At 40.6% G+C, this 21,706-nt stretch overlaps 2 protein-coding genes across 2 annotated transcripts in view; one reads left to right on the forward strand and one right to left on the reverse strand.

Annotated features, from left to right (window-relative positions):
- The window catches only part of LOC134489973 (voltage-dependent calcium channel subunit alpha-2/delta-3-like), a 178,617-nt gene that overhangs the window by 72,166 nt on the left and 84,745 nt on the right, over positions 1 to 21,706 (reverse strand). The window lies entirely within an intron of this gene.
- LRTM1 (leucine rich repeats and transmembrane domains 1) lies at positions 1,969 to 17,193 on the forward strand. The gene is made up of 3 exons (XM_063296432.1): positions 1,969 to 2,220; positions 4,151 to 4,747; positions 16,536 to 17,193. Exons 1-3 carry the CDS (start codon positions 2,214 to 2,216, stop codon positions 16,967 to 16,969), a joined length of 1,038 nt encoding a protein of 345 aa, XP_063152502.1. The 5' UTR covers positions 1,969 to 2,213; the 3' UTR covers positions 16,970 to 17,193.

The raw sequence follows: 21,706 nt of genomic DNA on the forward strand, positions 1-21,706 counted from the left end.
GGGACACCACTTGAAGCATTCGTTCATAGTCTGAACAGTGCTGCCTTCTAGGGGCAGCAAAGATAGCCCATGCGGCTGCATTCTGGACTAGCTGTAGCTTCCGGATACTCTTCAAGGGCAGCCCCATGTAGAGCGCATTGCAATAGTCTATATGGGAGATAACAAGGGCATGAGTGACCGTTCAAAGGGCTTCCAGATACAGGAAAATATGTTTCTATATGTGCACAAGTAGCTCAAAGCCACAAAAATGTTACCACCCCTTGGTCTATAGTAGGACTCTTCACTAAAAGTATTCAGTGTAACCTAGGATGAGAAGAGAGTTTTAGTAGGAACTCATAAGATCAGCTCCCTTGCAGCTGCTATTGTGATACCTGAGCCTGCTGAGTGGATTCCTCTCATTATTCAATTAAGTAGAATTGTGCTTGGTGGGTGATGTATAGTAAGAACTGCTGAGTCCAATGAACCCCTGGGCTTTCTTGATCCAGCATTTCTTAATCCCAGTCCCTCATCCATAGAAGAAGAGTCTGGAGCAGGTTTCTATCTGGTTCATGTTGTATCAGGATTTTCTATCAGGGGCTCTTTCCATAGCACTACCAGGTTTTAAAGGATCAATTTAGGAGGCCATGAAAAGACAGAGAGAGATCTCTTCTCCCTATCTCCAAATTGGTGACTCATGCTTTTTGTATGAAAGTGATTATAAAACAGATTTATCTCCAGGGACACAAATAAATAAACCCTTGAAGAGTATCTGGAAGCTACAGCTGGTCGAGAATGTGGCCGCGCAGGCAATTCTTGGTGCCCCAAGATCGGCACACGTAATACCTTTGCTGTGAGAGCTCCATTGGGTGCCAGTCTGCTTCCGGGTCCAATTCAAGGTGTTGGTTATGACCTTTAAAGCCCTACATGGCATGGGGCCAGGCTACCTGAGGGACTGTCTCATCCCCATTACATTGACCCATCCCACCCGGTCATGCAGAGAGGGCATGCTACGGACCCTGTCGGTAAGGGAGTTTCGTTTGGTGGGGTCCAGCAAGCTGGCATTCTCTGCAGTGGCTCCTGCTGTCTGGAACATTCTGCCCTCAGAGGTGGGGCTAGCCCCATCACTCCTGGCCTTCTGGAGGAATCTAAAGACCTGGCTCTGCTGCTGTGCTTGGGGTGGGGAGGGGGGTAGTCATTCCTGGGTATGGCTGGCACCTTAGAGTACACCCCTCATCTTTAAGATCTTTTGTAGCCATCTGGATTTTTATTTTCTGTTTTCTATTGCATTGTACTATATTTTATGTATTATTTATGATTACTGTTTTTAATGTTTAATTGATTAACTTGCTGTAAACCACTCAGAGTCCCTCTTGGGGGGAAGATGGGCAGTAGCAAAAATTTGGGAAATAAATAAATAAATTGATCCACAGCTGCAGCATAAGTAAACCGGTATATCAGTTGAAGTTCCTTCCTGTTTGGTGAAAAAAGGCCTCAGATTTGGAACGCTTGAAATTCTTTACTTTTTTTTTTAATAAAAAAGAAAGCTACATATACACACACACACAAACACGCAAAATGTTTTTTCTGTACAATGAAATCCTGTCAGCACGGCTAATCCCTAGGGAAATCAAAAGTATAAGCTCCAGAAGAGCAACAAGTGCACAGTCAAAACCATGTAATCAAGATGAAGGCCTCCTCATACTGAGATTACACACCCCATTGCCTCCAATCACAACCAAAGATGACAGGAACACAAATTCAGAATCATCTGATTTTTGCAAGGGCTGACAAAGCAGGGTTGACAACCCAGCAAAAATCAAAAACTGCTCTGGATTTTAAAAGTCCACCTTGTTCCTGTATCTTGGATTTGAGATAGATTAAATAACTGAAAAGGCTAGTCTATTAGGTCATGATTTCTGTACTGCAGCTGTCCAGCACAAATTGACAGACACTCTGCAAGTCCTGTTGATTGAAGAAGAGGCAGAGAAAATCTCTGCGCACAGCAAAGCACAGTTGAAATGGAGAAAGGAGCCTAATCGAATGGAAAAAAGAGACTGCATTTTATACGGATTCACTTAACTGGTCCTGTGGTAGCAAGCATAGTAATTTATGAATTAAGGCATCGACGGACACACAAAACCCGTCTAAACGGCAACGGCAACTCTGTTAGAGGGAATTACTGCTCCTCATAAAAATTGAACAGAACCTTCTGCAAACTTGACAAGTGAAGAACCATGAATGGTAAGACATGTTTTTATTTGGAACTATTGTGAAAAGATTCTGTCCAGCAAAGAAACATTGTCTTAACAACTTAGCAATCCATATGTCTTGAAGCAGCAGACTTCTTTTATATCTTAGCAAATTGTTGCACACTAGGCATACCATACAGAATGCATCCCTTTTCTTATATAGCTTCAGTGTTCAGAAATACTAAGAAAATATTTGTGTGAGCTATTCAAATATTACTAACTTTCTGAATTATATTTAATGAAGGATGCACAAGTTAATTTCAGAAAGTGAAGGGCTTCATTTGAAGGTTGACATGTTTAGCTGTGAATATAGAGGTTTTCAAGTATCTATATCCTACTAGCAGTACTAATTTAGCCTCAGTGACCTGCCCATCTTCTTGGACTTTTAAACATTTGATTTCAAATTCAGTCCTTTGCAAGTTTACTAAGTGATATGTTCACCTAAATTCAACAGAATTTACCTTATTGACAAGTAGATATACATGACTGAAGCAATTATTATAGGCATAATTAATAAGCTTCAGGAACAATCTTTGAAAAGAGGCAGGAACTTTTAATTACTTGCTCATAGGGAAAATATGGCCATATGATTTTTAGCCACAATTGCCTGTACTGTACACATCTATATAAGTAATGATGTAAGAGAAATACTAGTTATGAAATAGCAGGATCCTTTAATTAGGTCATAGTAAAGTATGCATTTCTTTACCTTTTCTTTAAAAAAAAGAAAAAAATAGATTTTAGAAGAAAAATGGATAATATGTAAAAACTGTAAAATGCAATAAGTGAAAGTACTATTAAACATTTCCTTCATGTTTAATCCACAGGAGTCAATTCACTCAAATAAATGTATCCTTAGCATAAGTAGACTATCTGATTTCCTCTAGATATTTTGATCTACAACTCCCATAAGTCCCAGTTAGAATAATAAGAATTCAGGAAATGGAGTTGTAATTCAAAACAGTTGGAGGGACCACACTTGCTGGTATTCCCCCTCTCCCACTAGTTTTTCCGTACAACCTAACAATTTGAATAAATTCATTGACATAAACATGGAAGCTCTGAAGGCAGGAAAGTACCCAAGCTGTTATGTATTCCCTAGATGAGGATGAGCTCAGCCAGTCTGGTGTAATGGTTAAGGCACCAGGCTAGAAACTGGGAGACTGGGAGTTCTAGTGCTACCTTAGACACAAAGCCAGCTGGGTGACCTTGGGCCAGTGACACCCCCTCAGCCCTAGGAAGGAGGCAGTGGCAAACCACTTCTGAAAAACCTTTCCAAGAAAACTGCAGGGACTAGTCTGAGCAGTTGCTAGGAGTCAAAAACTAGCTCGAAGGCACACACACACACACAGGGATGGGGATGACCAAGTAATCCTACAGATCATAAGACTGAACTGAATAAGTGGTGTGCAGAAAATGAAAGCACTCATATGATTAAGTTAAACTAGTTTAAATGCTTTTCATAATCCTACTGAGCACTTGGCAACTTTCAGGGTCTACTCAATGCTAAGGAAAGCAGAATTCAAAATTCCTCAAACAGCCATTTCAACCTGCAGTTTTATTACAAGAAAATTACAGTTCTATCTCCCTAAAACTCCACTGAAAGTTTTCTAGTCTTGTATATGTTATCAGCATGACTGATTATAATCACTTGAGCTCATTCATTCTTATTTTTATCCAAATGTAAATATCCTAAAAGTTAATTGCACTTCTGATAAAGAATGAAAAGTACTTCCATTCAAATCCTTAGTGTTATCTACAAGTAGTTTCATATCCCAGGTAGAGGGCATTAAGAACTGATCAATATTGTTATTATTCAGCCTTCCACTCAGATATACCACTCTACATTTCTAGAAAACTCTAATTAAGCATTGCTGCAATAAGCTAAATGCAACATTGGCAGTTATTTTCTTATTTTATAGGTTCACTGCTTTTTGTTTCAAGCATCATCATACTGGTAGATGTGGTGACTGGCTGTCCCCCCACATGTCTGTGTCATCCAATATCAAAGACAGTGGACTGCAGAAATCGAGGACTTGCTGAAGTTCCTTCCCACTTACCTGCTGAAACTCAAATATTACTTTTGTCAAACAACAACATTCAGAAACTCAGTCAAAGGACTTTTAGGGGCACACAGACTCTCAACATTCTGGACTTATCTAACAATTCTATCTCAGGTTTATTACCTGAAACATTCAAAGGACTGGAACACTTGCAGATTCTAAATCTAACACATAATTTCCTTAAATATGTAGATAATAAGACTTTTAGTTCTCTACCACACCTACGAGAACTAGATTTATCATCAAACAATATAGCAAGGCTTCCTAGAACTCTAGGAAACAAGACGGAGAACATTACTTTATTATCCCTGAGATATAACCAACTTCAGGAAGTTGACAGACTTCTGTTAGAATCACTCCCAAATCTGAAAATGATTCTTTTCAAGGGTAATTTCTGGCAATGCAATTGTCAAGTCTTTGGGCTTAAATTATGGCTGGAAATCTTCCTGTACAATGGTGAGTCACTTTCCTCTATTACACATACTGTATACTGTATTGTGTATCTAGCAACGTTAATTTCACTTAATTGTATTTCAAGGAAACATTTAAAGCTGCTTTTTCTAATGGTAGTGGGATCTTTTGACTTTCTGATTTACTCCATAGCATCTGCACTTCTCCCCTGGGTACTGTGTAGCAAATCTTATAGAATCTGCATATCAGAGCTGCAAAGAGGACAGCCGCCAGGGGGGAAGCATGTACAGTTGTATTCAAAATTATTCATCCCCCATTGCAAATCAGGTAGATTGTCAACATGTACAGACTTGCAGCTGTTTGCAATGAACAAATCAAACAAAAACAATTGAAATAGCTCAACACAATGAATGCTTCAAGTGGTGTCCCCAAAGTCAACTGAAAATGCAACTTATCATGACTTCTCCAGCCTCAAAATTATTCAACCCCTTCATGGCAAGCTTGATCAGTACCATCTTCAGTACTTAGTAGAGCACCCTTTTGCTGTTATGACTTGCTGCAAACGAGATGCATAGCCAGACACCAGCTTCTGGCAGCGTTCCTGAGGAATCTTAGCCCTTTCCTCATGAGCAATGGCCTCCAGTTCAGTAATATTCTTGGGTTTGCGTGCTGCAACTGCCTTCTTCAAATTCCACCAGAGAGTTTCTATGGGGTTCAAGTCAGGTGACTGTGATGGCCACTGTAGAATCTTCCAGGACTACTTCTGCATCCAAGCCTTAGTGGAATTTGAGGTATGCTTGGGATCATTCTCCTGTTGGAAGGTCCAATGATGCCCAAGCTTCAGCTTCCTTACAGATGGCATGACATTTTCTCCTAGGATTTCCTGATACTTCAGTGAATCCATCTTGCCAACCACATGCTGCAGGTTTCCAGTGCCAGAAGATGCAAAGCAGCTCCAGAGCATCATCGAGCCACCATCATGCTTAACTGTAGTCAGAGTGTTCTTTTCAGTGTATGCTTCATTCTGCTTTCTCCAGACATACCGCTGATCCATCAGGCCGAAAATTCGTTTTGTTTCATCGCTCCAAAGAACAGAATCCCCAAACTTCTGTGACTTATTTATATGATTTTGAGCATATTGGAGCTGACTTTTTTTATGCTTTTGGGCCAGTAGTGGTGTACGTCTTGGAGTTCTGGAATGGAAACCTTGTGTGTTTAGTATGCGCCTTACTGTGCTCACTGAAACCTCAGTGCCCCTTGCCACCAAGTCTTGCTGCAGGTCTTTTGCAGTCACTTGAGGGTTTCTTTCTACCTGCCTTCTCAGAAATCTGGTTGCTGCCATTGACAGCTTCCTTTTTCTGCCCCGTCCAGGTAGCATAGCCACTGTTCCTTTAACTCTGAACTTGCGAATTATGCTTCCAACAGTATCTCTAGGAACATTCAGTGCCTTCACTATCGTTTTGTATCCTGTTCCTTGTATGTGAAGGGCGATGATCTCTTCTCTTACCTTTTTGGACCATTCTTTTGACTTAGCCATACTGTATGTCTAACATGCAGTCAAACGTGACACTCAACAAACCCCCAGCCAGTTCAGGAATTTCATGTGTTCCAGCTCCAGCACACCTGGTGCATTGAGCCTGGTGCATTGAGCTAATGAAGCCCTTGGTTAGTTGCATCAGGTGTGCTTGAGACAACACCTGTTTTTGCATACTGTTGTTTGCTGTTGTGACAGATTCTATTCAGGGGGCTGAATAATTTTGAGACTGGAGAAGTCATGATAAGTTGCCTTTTCAGTTGACTTTGGGGACACCACTTGAAGCATTCATTGTGTTGAGCTATTTCAATTGCTTTTGTTTGATTTGTTCATTGAAAACAGCTGAAGTCTGTACATTTTGACAATCAACCTGATTTGCAATGGGGGTTGAATAATTTCAATTACAACTGGATATCACCTGCCAGAATGTGTGGTGATCCTAAAAGCCCATCCCAGAATGGGTGAGAGCAAAATGTGGATCCTTTCTCAGCATTTGTGGGTGTCAGAAATGTTGGGGGTGGTGGGGGAGAAGATTCAAAATCCATACTTTCAGCCTTGTAGGAGCTATAGAAAACCATTGTTCCTCTTAACACTTCTAAAGTCTCCTTCCCAAAACTGGGGCCCTACCCAGTTTTCAAGGGTGGCATCTGACATCCTGCACAAAACCTAGAAAGCATTGTTGTAGATGAGGTCATCTAAGTGCTTGAGAGGAAGGCCTTCACACAAATATATCTTGTGTGCCAACTGTGCCCATTCCTAGATCAGAAGGTACTGCTAACAGTCACTTATGCCTTAGTCACCTCCTGATCTGTTGCAATGTGCTGTACAAGGGGCTGCCTTTGAAAAGCATTCAGAAGCTTCAGCTGGTCCAGAATGCAGAGGCACAGGCAGTATTAGCCCACTATGTCATGCCCAGGAATCACTGCTGCTACATGAACTGTACTGGCTCCCAGTGGACTTTCTGGGTGAATTCAAGATGCCAGTTGTCACTGCATGGCATGAGGCTAGGTTGCTTGTGGGACCACCTCTCCCTGATCCTATCCCCTCTATGAGGTAGTGTCACCTGATGGGTCCTAAGAAGTGGGCCTTCTCGGTCATGGAACAGCTTCCCTGCAGAGATCTGAACAGCTCTGACCTTATCGGCCTTTGGGAAAGCTGTGAATACCTGGCTCTTCCCCAGACTCTGGGGCCAGGTTGTTAGTTTCTGAAGCTCTGCTGTGGATGTATTCCATAGGTGGTTTTTGAGATTTTTAACGAGGGGACCTCAACCTGGGTTTTATTTGTGTGTTTGCATGCTATGCCTTTTGATATATTTTTTTTCATATTGTTAGCCACCCAGAGTTTCACTGGATAGGTGTGTGGCCTTATATATTTGATTAATAAATGAATAAATAATGATGCTGGTATTTGTGTGTGATATATGTTGCACAGCTCTCAACAGTATATAGTGTGTGAATGCATTTGTGGATATTTATTATATAATGTCTCTGTGTTTACTTGTGTAAAAGAAAAATGTCTGCTCTTTTTGCAATATAAAGTAGACATATTAAAGAGCTCATACATATTTATTTATAATGCTTACAAAATACCCAGTAACAGAAATTCACTGGGTAACTGACAAAAGTGTAAAATGTAGATTGCATGTTTTTAGCTTTTATTTGTCAGTTACTCATTAAATAGAATAAAAGAACAAGAGAAAAACAAATAGAGTTGTTTGTTCTTATAAAAATTAAGACTGGGAAGATAAACAGGTATTCAGCTGACACTAAAAATGATTTAACAGAGCCAGTTTGGGCTAGAAACCAGGAGACTGTGAGCTCCAGTCCTGCCTTAGGCACAAAGCCAGTCAGTCTTTCTTAACCCTAGGAAGTAGGCAATGGCAAACCACTTCTGAAAAACCTTGCCAAGAAAACTGCAGGGACACGACTGAACTGATTTTTAAAAAAATGATTTAACATAGGTGCTGCATCACCCTCTTTGGAATTCCATAACAAGATGGTCTACACTGAAAAGACCACTTTTATATAAAAATACATTTCCAGAATTCCATTGTTGGAGGATTTTAGAGAAAGGCTCAATAAACTGATACCATGGTTATGACCTGGGGGATCACAAGCAAATTTGAGAAGAGTTGGAATTCAAACACACATCTTATTTCAGCTTTTGGCCAGGGACTGCCCTCTCCACCCACTCTTGTGCGGGCAAAGATAGTATAGGTTACTTGAACTGTCACAGCTCTTTTCTTCTCCTTGACTGAGTTGGGCTAAATGAGACCTGGCAACATCACCGAGAGGAGAGGCTGAGCTTTCCTTGATCCAGTTGTGCAAGCTCCTTTCCTATACACACAAGTTGCTGTGTATATGCCTGCCTACACACCACCCATGTGGTTGGATGGTGCATTCTGGTTCTTACCAGGGACCCGAAGGCTCAGAAGGGAAAAGTGAATGTAAGTGGCAAGGGGTCTTTGTAAATGAAATGGTGCTAAGCCTTATTCTTCCTAGGTTTTTCTTTTTAGCAGTTATTTCTCTGCCATTTGTTCCAACACCTTTCATAAAGGATGATGATGATGACGATGACAACAACAAGGTCCTGAGCCAGATTAAAAAGACACAGAGGGCAGACACTGAAGAGTTTTCCTTTCTCTCCTCTCAAGCCTTTAACTACATAGGAATCATTTGGTGGATATGAGAGGGATTGTGGAGATGAAGGAAAATGTCTCCCTTACTCAATTCTGCATGAAAAATATTTATGCATCCTAGACAGAATGAGTAGATTAATCTGTATTTTTTCTCTATCATCTCCCTTGTATCATTAAATATATATATTATTTTTATTAGTATTTACATTCTCCATCTCTTCTTCTTGTTTGCATGCCTTCATACTTGGTATACATTTTTATGTCTGCATAAACATGTTTGCCCATCCCTCCCTAGGCACTGTTCTCATGCTGATTTTCTTCCAACTCCTCTTCCCCTCAAATAGCAAAATGTTCCATTTTGTCTTGAGAGCTACTTGAGCAGCACAGAGCTGGGTTGTGGGTGGAAGTTACTGTCTTGACCTTGCCGTCCGTGACACCTGCATCCTATAAGATGGTCACATGCACACAGTTATTAGAAGGAGGACATCTCCAGGATGGTTCCAGCTGCACTTGGCAACTCCAGGTTGACAAGCTATGGAAAGTGAACACTGCACAGGACTTTACCTGTATTTTTCCCTTTCCCGTCAACTCTTGTTTTGGATGTGATCATCATAAATTTACTAGGGCTCTATGATTTGGTGATTTCTGGTATGGCATCTAGCATATCATTCAGTTTTATTCATGAGGGGGAGCACAAAATCATTTATTTTAGAGGGCCATGGAATCACAACATTTGGGAAGCCATCGATTAAGCAGTTATATTCAGATAATTTGAACTTTTAATTAACCACCTTCCCAAGTGGTTAAAATTAATCAAATTTATTTCAATCAATGACCACATCAGAAGCAGACTTATGGAAACAGACTTAATACTAGAGATGTGAGGAACAGTAGCAATATGATATATTTTACTATCTGCATAGACTTGTAAAGTAACCTATTTGAGTTTCATTTATCTGGGGTTTTTAACCCACTCTTGCATGTTTCATAACAGACAAAACCATTGCATAAGTCATATAATTACTAAGGTACGTTTTCCAAGAATACCCATTGCTTCCATTGGGTGTCATTAAAAGGGAAGGAAGATTTGGGAGACATTCATGCTGGTGATGAGGCAGTCTATATTTCAGATAGCTGCTTTTATCAGTTTCATATCAACATAAAAAGAGCATATTGTGCACAGGAAGGAGGATTAGATTCAGCTAAAATTATTATCCTAAATGCTAATGCCCACAGCCAATGAAGAAATATATCTTTAGAAAATCAAATTATTTCCAATGAAATTTGGAGAAAATATATATTGTATATTCTGGTATCCTATGTATAGTTTTTTAACAATATTCTCTAGCAAAATAGAGAACTAGATCTCATTCACTCTGTTAATGATATGTAGTTCTCTAATAGAACTATTAATGCATCCTTGTGTGTGTGCGTGTGCGAGTGTGCGCTCATACGTGCAAGTATACATGCAAATATTAATGGATTTAGGTATCATTAATAGAAAAAACAGATAATTTTGCTAGTAAATATGCTAGCAAATTGTGGATTACACAGTACTTGCTTTTTCCAAATTGCATTAAACATAATTTTACTCTTTGTGTATTGTCTGATTATGTTGATATAAAGTCAGAGAAAGCAAAGTGTATTAAATTTTGTTAATATGATTAAAAGTGCTTATTTCCCTCAGGTAAATTTAGGAAGCTATTAAGCAGATATAACAGTTAAGATGTATTTAATCATTCATTCATTAGGAATTTTCTGCATTAAAAACTTGGAATTCCTAGGCATTCCTCTTTTGGGAACTGACTCCAGCACTTCCTACTAGGAATCCAGGATGGAAACAATATTTTAACCATAGAAGAATATAGATGACATCCACCTGCACAAATGATTGGGGGGTCAAATCGTATGTTTCACAGAATCCTTCAATGAACAGAAACGAGTAGCACTTCTGGCACAAAGTTTAACATGAAATCTTTCTGCAAATTTGAATGCATATTAACTATTTTGGCCATAGATCTCAAACTATCATAGTTTTCATGGAAAACTGATCCTCAAAAGATGGGGTGGAGCCAGTGCAGGCCTTGAAAACCAATAAATAAATTGAATCAGGGCTCAGCAAGAAAGGAAGAATTGGCCCCTGTAAAATAATATTGGTGGCCAGAATTTCTCAGAGCGACGGGAGGCCTACAAGTGTGATGGTACAGCCAGGATGAAAATGAAAGAGGCATAGAGAATAAGATTTCAAGGATTCTCTTTGAGAATCATGGTCTGCTCGAGAGTTACTATTGCTACTGAGTAGACTTGCATTCTACATTAGCTGCACGTAGGGGTGACCACCTTCAGCAAAGGATCGTTACCTTGTCGTGGTGCTGGAGCTTGAGCACCTCAATGATGCCATGAGCTAAACCGTGAAGGGCCACCCAAGACGGGAAGGTCATGACAGAGAGGTCAGACTAAATGCGATCCCTGGGGAAGGTAATGGCAACCCACCCCAGTATTCTTGCCGTGAAAACTAAATGGATCAGTACAACCAGAGATATGTCGGTATACCATCGGAAGGTGAGACCCCCAGGTCGGAAGATGGTCAAAATGCTACTGGGGAGGAACAGAGGATGAGCTCAACTAGCCCCAGACGTGATGACGCAGCTAGCTCAAAGCCGAAAGGACGGCTAGCGGCCGACGGTGCTGGTGGTGAACGGCGAATCCGATGTTCTAAGGATCAACACACCATTGGAACCTGGAATGTAAGATCTATGAGCCAGGGCAAATTGGATGTGGTTATTGGTGAGATGTCAAGATTAAAGATAGACATTCTGGGCATCAGTGAACTGAAATGGACTGGAATGGGCCACTTCACATCAAATGACCACCAGATCTACTACTGTGGACAAGAGGACCACAGAAGAAATGGAGTAGCCTTCATAATTAATAGTAAAGTGGCTAAAGCAGTGCTTGGATACAACCCAAAAAATGACAGAATGATCTCAATTCGAATTCAGGGCAAGCCATCTAACATCACAGTGATCCAAATATACGCCCCAACCACAAATGCTGAAGAAGCTGAAGTAGAGCAGTTCTATGAGGATCTGCAGCACCTACTGGACAACACGCCTAAAAGAGATGTTATTTTCATCACAGGAGACTGGAATGCTAAGGTGGGCAGTCAAATGACACCTCGAATTACAGGTAAGTATGGCCTGGGAGAACAAAATGAAGCAGGACATAGGCTGATAGAATTTTGCCAAGACAATTCACTCTGCATAACAAACACTCTCTTCCAACAACCTAAGAGACGGCTTTATACATGGACTTCACCAGATGGACAACACCGAAATCAGATTGATTACATCCTTTGCAGCCAAAGGTGGCGGACATCTGTACAGTCGGTAAAAACAAGGCCTGGAGCTGACTGTAGTTCAGATCACGAACTTCTTCTTGCACAATTTAGGATCAGACTAAAGAGATTAGGGAAGACCCACAGATCAGCTAGATATGAGCTCACTAATATCCCTAAGGAATATGCAGTGGAGGTGAAGAATAGATTTAAGGGACTGGACTTAGTAGATAGGGTCCCGGAAGAACTCTGGACAGAAGTTGGCAGCATTGTTCAGGAGGCAGCAACAAAATACATCCCAAAGAAAGAGAAAACCAAGAAGGCAAAATGGCTGTCTGCTGAGACACTAGAAGTAGCCCAAGAAAGAAGGAAAGCAAAAGGCAACAGTGATAGGGGGAGATATGCCCAATTAAATGCAAAATTCCAGAGGTTAGCCAGAAGAGATAAGGAATTATTTTTAAACAAGCAATGCGCGGAAGTGGAAGAAGACAATAGAATAGGAAGGACAAGAGACCTCTTCCAGAAAATTAGAAACATCGGAGGTAAATTCCAGGCAAAAATGGGTATGATCAAAAACAAAGATGGCAAGGACCTAACAGAAGAAGAAGAGATCAAGAAAAGGTGGCAAGAATATACAGAAGACCTGTATAGGAAGGATAACAATATCGGGGATAGCTTTGACGGTGTGGTCAGTGAGCTAGAGCCAGACATCCTGAAGAGTGAGGTTGAGTGGGCCTTAAGAAGCATTGCTAATAACAAGGCAACAGGAGACGACGGCATCCCAGCTGAACTGTTCAAAATCTTGCAAGATGATGCTGTCAAGGTAATGCATGCTATATGCCAGCAAATTTGGAAAACACAAGAATGGCCATCAGACTGGAAAAAATCAACTTATATCCCCATACCAAAAAAGGGAAACACTAAAGAATGTTCAAACTATCGAACAGTGGCACTCATTTCACATGCCAGTAAGGTAATGCTCAAGATCCTGCAAGGTAGACTTCAGCAGTTCATGGAGCGAGAATTGCCAGATGTACAAGCTGGGTTTAGAAAAGGCAGAGGAACTAGAGACCAAATTGCCAATATCCGCTGGATAATGGAAAAAGCCAGGGAGTTTCAGAAAAACATCTATTTCTGTTTTATTGACTATTCTAAAGCCTTTGACTGTGTGGACCATAACAAATTGTGGCAAGTTCTTAGTGGTATGGGGATACCAAGTCATCTTGTCTGCCTCCTGAAGAATCTGTATAACGACCAAGTAGCAACAGTAAGAACAGACCACGGAACAACAGACTGGTTTAAGATTGGGAAAGGAGTACGGCAGGGCTGTATCCTCTCACCCTACCTATTCAACTTGTACGCAGAACACATCATGCGACAAGCTGGCCTTGAGGAATCCAAGGCTGGAGTTAAAATCTCTGGAAGAAACATTAACAATCTCAGATATGCAGATGATACCACTTTGATGGCTGAAAGCGAAGAGGAACTGAGGAGCCTTATGATGAAGGTGAAAGAAGAAAGTGCAAAAGCTGGTTTGCAGCTAAACCTCAAAAAAACCAAGATTATGGCAACCAGCTTGATTGATAACTGGCAAATAGAGGGAGAAAATGTAGAAGCAGTGAAAGACTTTGTATTCCTAGGTGCGAAGATTACTGCAGATGCTGACTGCAGTCAGGAAATCAGAAGACGCTTAATCCTTGGAAGAAGAGCAATGACAAATCTCGATAAAATAGTTAAGAGCAGAGACATCACACTGACAACAAAGGTCCGCATAGTTAAAGCAATGGTGTTCCCCGTAGTAACATATGGCTGCGAGAGCTGGACCATAAGGAAGGCTGAGCGAAGGAAGATAGATGCTTTTGAACTGTGGTGTTGGAGGAAAATTCTGAGAGTGCCTTGGACTGCAAGAAGATCAAACCAGTCCATCCTCCAGGAAATAAAGCCAGACTGCTCACTTGAGGGAATGATATTAAAGGCCAAACTGAAATACTTTGGCCACATAATGAGAAGACAGGACACCCTGGAGAAGATGCTGATGCTAGGGAGAGTGGAAGGCAAAAGGAAGAGGGGCCGACCAAGGGCAAGGTGGATGGATGATATTCTAGAGGTGACGGAATCGTCCCTGAGGGAGCTGGGGGTGTTGACGACCGACAGGAAGCTCTGGCGTGGGCTGGTCCATGAAGTCACGAAGAGTCGGAAGCGACTAAACGAATAAACAACAAGGGGTGACCACAGTGAGGGGATCAAAAAAAGACAAGATGGCAGCTATGACTGTGCAATTGAAGCCCCATTATTTGTTTACATGTGTCATACATGAAACGTACATGTGTGCATGTTTGCATGCATGGGATGGGGCTTTGATCACATTGTTGTGGCTACCATCTTGACTTTTTGACCTACCCTGTGGAAACCCGTGGATGCAGGCCAGCTATGTTGGAGGTGAAAGCTTGAAGCCTGTTGTATAAAGCTATCTATGTAGGGTAACAGTGCTGGAAACAATATTAATAACTTGCATGCTTTTATGACTAGCAAGGAATGCTCTGAACCCTTGGATTACCTTCTACAAACCTGCTCTGGACCCTTGGATTGACTGATTATTATCCAACCTGGTTTTTATATGCCTTTTCTTGTGCCTTTGGAATGGAACCTAGATTACTTGCTTGGCTGCCTCCAGGACTGTTACTAGGTTATCTTTTCTATGAAAATAGGAGAGACAAGAATGGAAAATATTTTTTCTCATTTTCTGCTTTCTGCCTAGCCCTCTGGCTGTGTGTCAATTGTCTGGGAGATATTTTAGCTGATGCATTAATTGATTTGTCATTTTTAGTTCTGGATGGGGTGACACTAATCCATACAAAACTGGTACACACTTTCCAAGTTGGACTCGCAGCTACTGTTTGAGGAACAGGTGGCAGCCATGGCCAGGAGGGCTTTGGTCCAGTTGCAACTTGTGTGCCAATTGTACCCGTTCCTGGATCAGGAGGCACTGCTCAGTCACTTACGCCTTGGTCACCTCTTAAGTGAATTACTGCAACACACTGTATGTAAGGCTGTCCTTGAAGACCATCTGGAAGCTTCAGCTTGTCCAAAGTGTAGAAATGTGGGCAGGTATGAGCTCCTTGATACACCCATGTTACACCTCTGCTCTGCAAGCTACACTGGCTTCTGATGTGCTTCCAGAAGCAATTTAAGATGCTACTTGTCACCTATATACAGCCCTTCATGGATAAGGGCCAGGTTATTTGTGGGCCACCTCTCTGTTTCTAACCACCCCAGTAGGTCCTACAGAAAGGGCATACTCCAGGTCCCATCTATCAGGGAATGTAATCTACTGGGACCTAGGAAGTGGGCCTTTTCTGGTGCAGGGCCTGCCCTCTGGAACACCACACTCCTCAAGATCCAGTTAACACTGGCTCTGCTGGCATTCTGGAAAGCCTTAAAAACATGACTGTTTTCTCAGGTGTAGGGGTCAGGTGGCAAATGGGGTCTGGAAGATGGGTGGTATTACTGTGATTTGTTGTCCTCAACAGCCACTATAAGTACGTTTATTGTTATTGTTCTTGGTTGAGTTACTGAGTTTTCACTTTGTCAGCTACCAAGAGTCACTGTTGTGAGAGGAGTCGCTAAAAAAAAATTGATAATTGATAAATTGATAAAAACAAACAAACAAATCTGTTTCAGCTCTGCTGAGCCCCTGGCTGGCTTGTCTTATCTCACCTCCTGGTATAACCCAAATGTAAGCTTATGTACTGTGTAGTGTGTAGCTGAGATTTCAATAGATTGCCAAATCTCAAAAGGGTTTCATGATTTTGCTCCTGCAATTATATAATATCTCATATGAAATCTTCCAAGATTTGTCAGTCTTGCAAGATTTTGAATATTCTTTATAAAAAAATAATTTAGAAGGCTGTTGTTACCACTTATGATACTGATGTGCTCAAGGGTACCACACTGCTGACCATGGGTTAGTGCAACATGTGAATCCAGCTATAATATGTGATGAATTGGACTTTGGTTGTTTTAGTTTTTTGTAACAAATTATAGTGGTATGATTGATAATAATCATAACGTATTACCATTTTAAATTATTTAATACTTCACTGTATCATTTTTCTATGGTTGGCCTTTTCCAAAGTAGTTGATAACATAACCTTATATTGAATAGTTGACTAATTTTTTTAAAAAAATGCTTTTCATTTTTACAACACATATTTGTGATTTCTAATGCAGGGAGAAAAATCAATTTTTACATTAGTTTAGCCAATCAGTAGTTTCAAATTCTTCTGAAGTACCATGAGATAAGATACATCTTTTCTTCTACCAGGAGGAATTAGTGATGAAGTCATCTGTTCAATTCCTGAAAGCCGGAAGGGAAAGGACCTCCTCAAAATTCCATATGAGTTGTATGGGACCTGTTCTCCTCCAGCTTCTCCTGTTCACCAGGTCTACTGGCATCACAACTCTGAGCATAAAGGTGCTGTCAAGCACACCCACCCCAGTGAATACGGAGGAAACAGCACGCGCGCAAACTGTGAACCGAAATCAAAGCCACGGTCCCCTAGCTTGCGTCATTCCATTGCCACTGTGGCTATAACTGGTGTGGTCTGTGGGATCATATGCCTCATGATGTTGGCTGCTGCAGGGTATGGCTGTGCCTATGCTGTAATTACAGCAAAATATCACCAGGAAAATTCATACCCTGGCAAGGAGAAGGAGAGTTGTGAAGAAAAAGAGCCATTTGAGAATACATTGGCTTGAGTTTCTGATGGCTCTGAACTACCCAGAGGAAATGCTCTGGGTGGCTGTGGTTCCTCTTTTCTCTAGGACCAGAAGAGTATTGAAATAGGTTTAATGTATCCTGAGGATTGATTTCCTTGGTACAGGAATATTCTTCAGCATAGAAATATTGTAATATGTAATGTTTGATATTTGCCTGGTTTATTTGTATTGTTTTGACCCTGTTTACATATGGTAGGATTGTAAACCTCTTGGAGGTGGTTAACAGTTGGAGCAACATATATGCCTAGCAAAATAAACAAACAAATTTACCCTGGTCTGAGTTTTTTTTTTTAATATTCCAGAGTGTTTTCACATAAACCTATTCCCATAAAGGACCTTTTGAAATGGAAGAAAATGGACTAAGCTAGCACATCTCTGGATCAACCATATATTATATTAAAATGAACTTAGCAGGTGGATAGCAATAGAGTCAGAGATTTTCTCTCCTACCCTGTGGAGGGTGTTTAAATTTTTCATTCTTGGCCACCTAAAAATCTATTGGGATGAAAGATGAATCCCTCTCTGTTCCTTTCAGTTGTTTTTAAAAAGCCTTTCAGAACTCAGTTTGAAAAGTGACTTTGAGGTCCTGCTTGAGGTCTTCTACCAAACTTGTAGTTTAATCCCTAAATCACATCCTGGAAGCTTGTTGATCAGAGAGAAACAAGGTAATAACCATAAATGAACTTCGGAAAAGAAAATTCAGTGTGGATTATTCTAAATACACTGTACAACCCCTGCAAGTACAGCTCTGATGAGATACCAAGTATAGAAATTTCCTAAGGAATTTGCCTAAGGAATATGTGATGGATTAAATATGTGTTTATTTATTTACATTATATTTATTTCCTCCAAGGAACTTTGAACTCTTCAATCCTAAATTGACTTTAACCACTATATCCTGCTCGTCTTTACAATTCTAGTTTCTGCATAACTGAGAAATTATTATACGAGCATTTGAATTAATAACTTACTTTATTGTTGTTGTTCTGTGATAATTACATTTTATTATAGTGTGCTTTTGTTAATAGCATTGTTAATTGGATATTACTGAAAGGAAGACTTCATCTGAAGATAAGAAATGAACAAATCGTTTACACTTCTTTTCACATAGCAAAGAAGCTAGAAAGTCTTCAGCTGGCTACAACAGCTTTTGCAGTCCTGATCTCCACTTAATCTTTTGGAGCTACAAATCTCAGATAATCAGACCAGCAAATTTCTAGACAGGTTTGAAAAAATGAGAAGCCTGACTTAACTGAAAATTTCTGGCTTGTTAACTGGCTTGTACAACAAAAATAAGAAAGGAGATATGTGTGTGAGCACAGCAGAAATTACTTTAAAATAAATGTAGGCTTTTCTTTTTTTAATCTAAGCCACAAATAGTTGTTAGTTTAATTTTTTTCTGGATACCAATGCTCAGAAAGTATTAGGGATTCAGGAGGCAAATCCTTCTGGCTGCAAGCAACCAGTAGCAGTCGCAGAAACAAAACAGTTGTTATTATTTCATCTGCTAGCTTGCACTCTCCTATGCTTCTAAGATGTATTTAGTTTCCAGAGAGAAATTAAAGAGAAAAAAAAAAACTCTTCCCAGACCTTAGTGCAAATTTCAACATACTGGGACGCTACGTACTGGTTCTGTTCCTGGGAATATGCCAACTATTATTAAAGGGAAAGGAGAACCCATCATGGATCTCAGAGATGAAAGGTTCATAATTTGGCAGCCACAGTGTTTGGGTAGTGAGGAAATGAATTTCCCAGGGACTGGGGAAAGGCCTGGCAGCCTTTCTCTCTCTGAGCAAGTGCCAAGGGGCACCCTTTATAACAACTCTTCTGCTTTCTTCTCTTTCTTGGAGTTGCCAACAAGCAAATCCAACAGGCTGGATTTGGGTACAGCAGTAAATATTGTGGCCTTTTGCATTCCAGCTCTGTACTATGTGTGGCTTTTTGGGGTACCCTTCTTTCCACATTCCCATTTCTTTCTGAGCTTCTGCTTTTCAAAACCTTGGCTTATAAAGAAGCAATACCATGAAGATTACACATTTACAAAGACAGCCCATGATAGCACCGCAGACAAATATTTTGCAATAATGTTTACTAACATTTCAACCTTCTAATGTTCGTTAACATTAACAAATGAAAAGCTACTATGCTGAAGCATGAGATATTTAATGCTTAACTAGAGCCAGTTTGGTGGAGTGGTTAAGTCACCAGGCTAGAAACCGGGAGTTCTAGTCCTGCCTGAGGCACAAAGCCAGCTGGGTGACCTTGGGCCAGTCACTCTCTCTCAGCCCTAGGAAAGAGGCAATGGCAAACCACTTCCGAAAACCTTGCCAAGAAAACAGCAGGGACTTCTCTAGGCAGTCTCCGAGAATCGGACATGATTGAATGGATTAAAAAAAAAAAGGCAATGAAGCTGAAAGTCACCATTTGTTATGAATTCTGTGAGAACCACAAATTATCTCCCACTGCTAAACATCCTGGCCAACTTGCCAGCACAACTGTTCTTACTTCCAATTGCAATAGTGGTGGGAGGGGAACCACCCAGGCAAATCTTAGGACAGAATAAAGCAGTTGTGCTATTGCCATTACAGTCCTTTCCCAGGAAAAATTAGATAACTGTTCCTTCCCTGTTTCTAATAGGATAAATCATTATGGGAGGTCACTTACATGCCTCTGTGTACAAAGGATAACTGCTACAATGAATCAGAAAGCGTATGATAAGTACAGCTAGTTAGTGTGCCACTGGACAACCTTCAGAGCCTTAGAGATTGCATACCGGAGTCAGGTGAGAGAGTACGCAAACAGACATTTATAAGCACATATGAAAACAAAACCTTGATGTAGGTCAGATTGCTAAAAAAGGGAGTACTGAATTCCTCTCAGCCACCACCTACCAATGTTGCAGTTCCTGCTTATTTTCTGAAGGCCCTGTTTTTCCAAGACCCAGTGCTTAATGCTGAAGCCACAACCTTGGAAGCTCTAAATTTTGTACCAGGAGGACTCTAGTGTCTATGATCATGCAGGAAGAAGCCTATTTCCTAGAATGAGGGACCAGAGAGCCTGGCCAGTGCAACAAGGCAGAATATCAGGTTGGACACCAGGACTTCCACAGGTCTTGCAGAAAGATCACATGGTCTTGCAAGAAGTTAACAACAGCTGCAACTTTGGTAAATCTTAGGGGGCAAGGAAGTGGGGAAGGTGAAGAGTTGGGGAGATTGCGGACATTCATAGTGAGTTGTACCAAAGGTCCTGGAAAGTACATTTACTGGTTCATTTAATCACCAGTAAGCCACAGAAATAAATATCCCCTCAGAGTGCTACTCAGTGAAGCTACATAAGGAAGGAGACACCTGGATTTTCTTTTCCAAATTGCAGCCTCTTGGAATGAAAAAAACAGGAATCGAATCAAGGCTAGTGATAGAAAATTTAGAATCAGTATTTACTGATATTAGAAATACAGTGGAGATGGGATGATAATTGTTAGATAACTTTGCACAGTTCTATTTTCCAAAAAGGCATTTTACAAAGTCTCCTTATCAATGATTAATCAATAAATGTAGCACCCACTGGTTTTTTTAAATGTAATTTTAGCTTCATTCGACTCTAGCAGACTATACTGGTTTCAAAGAACAAGGCATTCTAAGTCACTGACAGTGCAGAGAAAACACCTGTTGTTCTTACAAGCCAGTGTGTCTAATTATATGTTATTTTCCACCATGAAAGCAAAGTGTTTGATGACACTAAGGCCAGATGATCCACATGCTCTCACAGTGAAAGACACTTGGAGCATCTATTAATATGCTCAACTGGCCCTCCTGTTCTTTAAAAGATCTCACTGTCACAATATATATTGTTACTTTTGTTCTCTCTGAAGTCTACTAAGTGTACCTCTGTTACTTAAAATCTATGTACGTACTCTTAAAAGCCTGTTGCAACTGCCCTGGCTTGTAAATACATTCCTGACAGTAATTATTACTGAGTGAAGGGGGAAAAAAAACCCTTTTTTTCACACAACTTTTCAGGTTCAGCTTTTCATGCACACACAGAGTCAGTTGTTTGTGTCTGTAGAAAATGTTGCTATTTGCTCTGAATGGTAAAAAAATAACCTGCATTGCAAAAGTTAGACAATTAGACTGACCACTAAGCTTGCTTTGCTTTTTCAAACAAGTTAAAAATGTTGCCCCAGTGAAACAGAAGAACTCCAAAAGATAAAATAGGTCAAACAAAACCATTTTGAGAATGCAGATAAACTAGGAAAATTCTTGGTGTATCAAATCAGAAAAGAGAGAGAGAGAGAAGATAACAGCAACTGAGAAAGAGAACAAACTGTTATATATGAGGAAAAAAAATAGAAGGATTTGGTCTAGTGGTTAAGGCACCAGGCTAGAAACCGGGAGACCGAGAGTTCCAGTCCCGCCTTAGGCATGAAAGCCGGCTGGGTGGCTATGGGCCAGTCATTCTCTCTGAGCCCAACTCACCTCACAGGGTTGTTGCTGTGGGGAAAATAGGAGGAAGGAGTACTAGGTATGTTTATGCCTTATTTATAAAAATAATAAAGGTGGGATAAAAAAAGTGAAATGAAAGAATTTTTCAAAGCATTACATTCTGGACATCAAAGAAGCAATAAGGAAAATCAAAAATGGAAAGCTGCCAGGTCCAGATAGGCTGACAGCACAATTCCAAAAAAGGTAGAGAAAGAACTGGTGGAACTGCTCCTGA

The sequence above is a fragment of the Candoia aspera genome, chromosome 2 (genome assembly GCF_035149785.1).
Source record: "Candoia aspera isolate rCanAsp1 chromosome 2, rCanAsp1.hap2, whole genome shotgun sequence".
In the NCBI taxonomy this organism is placed as follows: Eukaryota; Metazoa; Chordata; class Lepidosauria; order Squamata; family Boidae; genus Candoia; species Candoia aspera.